At 44.8% G+C, this 2,350-nt stretch overlaps 1 protein-coding gene across 1 annotated transcript; it reads right to left on the minus strand.

The window, feature by feature from the left end:
- Positions 1–1,931: 1,931 nt before the first annotated feature.
- PHACADRAFT_202051 (uncharacterized protein) lies at positions 1,932–2,341 on the minus strand (the record flags this gene model as incomplete). The annotated part of the gene is made up of 2 exons (XM_007402316.1): positions 1,932–2,025; positions 2,085–2,341. The coding sequence occupies 2 exons, from the start codon at positions 2,339–2,341 to the stop codon at positions 1,932–1,934; spliced, it is 351 nt and encodes a 116-aa protein (XP_007402378.1).
- Between the last annotated feature and the right edge of the window lie 9 nt (positions 2,342–2,350).

Genomic DNA, 2,350 nt, shown 5'->3' on the forward strand with positions numbered 1-2,350 from the left:
AAAGGTGCATTTCTCAAGTTTGAGGAAAAGGTCATTGTCACGGAGTCTTTGAAGGATTCTTCGTGTTCTCTTTCTATGTTCATCTTGATTGGATGAATGAATAAGCATGTCATCCATATAGATGACGAGCCATCCTTCGTTGACCATGTCGCGGAATAGGTCATTCATCATTGCTTGGAACGTTACCGGGGAGTTGCATAGTCCAAAGAACATGACCGTTGGTTCGAATAGTCCTCTGTTCGTTTTGAAGGCTGCTTTCCATTGATCTCCATCTTTGATTCATACGTTGTTGTATCCTGCTCGTAAATCAAGCTTAGTGAATATGTTGGATCCTTTGAGTTGGTCGACAAGGTCTGAGATAAGAGGAAGTGGGTATGCGTTTTTGATAGTGCTATCGTTCAAATACCGGTAGTCTTGGCATGGTCATAGTGTTCCGTCTTTCTTTCCTACAAAGAAGAATGATGAGGCCATTGGTGATTTTGATGGTCGTATGTAGCCTTTTCGCATATTCTCATCGAGGAATTCGTCGAGTTTCTGTTGTTCCAATGGAGATAACGGATAGACTTTGCAATTTTTGGGGATGAAATCTGGTTTCAGGTCGATGGCATGGTTGTATGGTCTTGATTCCGGAAACCGTTCGGCTGCTTGCTTTTCAAAGACGTCTTGATAGTCTTGATAAGCAGTTGGTAGTTCGTTTTTTGTATTCTCCGTTGCTTGTTGTGCCATTGCCATTGCCGGGTTGATTTTTGCGTTAATCCATAAAGATGCTATATCTTTGGCCATTTCATCTGGTTCGGTGCGCATGGTGTATGTGAAGGAGTCTCCTAGGGTGTATGCGAGGATGTAGTCTCCTTCTTCGCATTGTTCGGCTTGTAGGATGGGTTCTGAGGCGATTATCGAGGCGATGTGTATGGACCGGTCCAGAGGTGCTCCTTTTCTGAGAAGATGTAGTATGTGTCGAGCTATTTCTTCTGGTCTGGCTTCTTGTATTGTTTCGGTGTTGGTAGACCCAAACCCTTTTGATCCTCGTTTGGTTCCTGGTAAGGTTTTGGCCTGTTTGGGTTTTGCCATAGAGATTCGTTTGAGTACTAGTTGCGCCACTCGATCTCCTTTGACCACTTTGTGTTCTTCGATTTTGGAGTTGATGAGGAGTATACGAATTTCTCCAGTATAGTTCCTGTCGATTACTCCTGCTCCTACGTCGATTCCTTTGACTGCTAGTCCGCTTCTTGGTGCAATTCGTCCATAGGTTCCTTCAGGAACTTGAGCGCTTAGCCCTGTTTTGATAAGCATGCGAGATTGAAGTGGTATTATCTGGTCTTCGCTTGCATAGAGATCAAGTCCTGCGGCTTCCTCTGTTCCTCTAGTGGGTATTTGTCCTCCTTCTGAGATAGTGACCGCGAATTCTGTTTCTTCTCTAAGGAGTGCTGAGTCGTTGGATGGAAGAACATTGATGCTTCTTCCTTCATTATCTGGTAATTCCTCGATTTCGCATCTTTGAATTCTTTTTGAGAAGTCTAAGGTGCCTTTGTTCCAGTTGATGGACAGGTTTCTTTCTTGTAACCAGTCCATGCCAAGGATGATGTCTTGTTTGCCTAATTGGGTAACTAACAACCTTTCTTTGGTAGGTTGGTTTCCCACGTTCATGTCGATTTCTACTTCGTTGCGAATGAACCCAAGTTCGTTCGGGGTTCCGTCGACATTGAATACTTTGATTGGTCTTTTTAAGGGTTTCTCTTGTAGTCCTAACTCCCGGACTGTTCTTCGATTGATGAATTTGCCTTGTGCTCCTGAGTCGACTAGTGCAAGGACTTTTCCAACAGTTTCTTTTGCTCTGATTTGGATGGGGATATGCATCGATTTTGATTGCATGTCGGCAATTAATACAGAGGAAATTGATATTCTAAGAGGCGTTGACGTTGGGGCAACCCTCAGACATGAAAATCCGGATTAGCTTCGAGATAACGGGCGAAGAGATCCTTAGCATCTTCTTGAGAGAGTTTGGTTACTTCTTTGACCAAATCTCTAGGTTTGTTGTCGAGATCAATGAGGTTGGGTTCCTCTCTGACCGTTGTAGCGCGGACATTGGTGGAATTTCCTTTATTCCATTGTCCTGATCTTTGGTTTGTCTGAGGACGGTTGCCTTGTTGCGAGCGATTGGGTTGGTATCTTCCTTGTTGGTCGCGTTGCTGGGGTTTCTTGGGCGAAGGACAATTTCTGGCAATATGTCCCTTGCCTTCGCAATTGAAGCATTGTCCTTCTCGGCGTGTTTGGTCTCGGGATACGGCATCGATGTCCATGGCATCGGGGTCGCGTTCCTGAGTTCTTCCTCCTCCTCCATTTCCTCCGG

Source organism: Phanerochaete carnosa (assembly GCF_000300595.1).
Source record: "Phanerochaete carnosa HHB-10118-sp unplaced genomic scaffold PHACAscaffold_98, whole genome shotgun sequence".
NCBI lineage: Eukaryota > Fungi > Basidiomycota > Agaricomycetes > Polyporales > Phanerochaetaceae > Phanerochaete > Phanerochaete carnosa.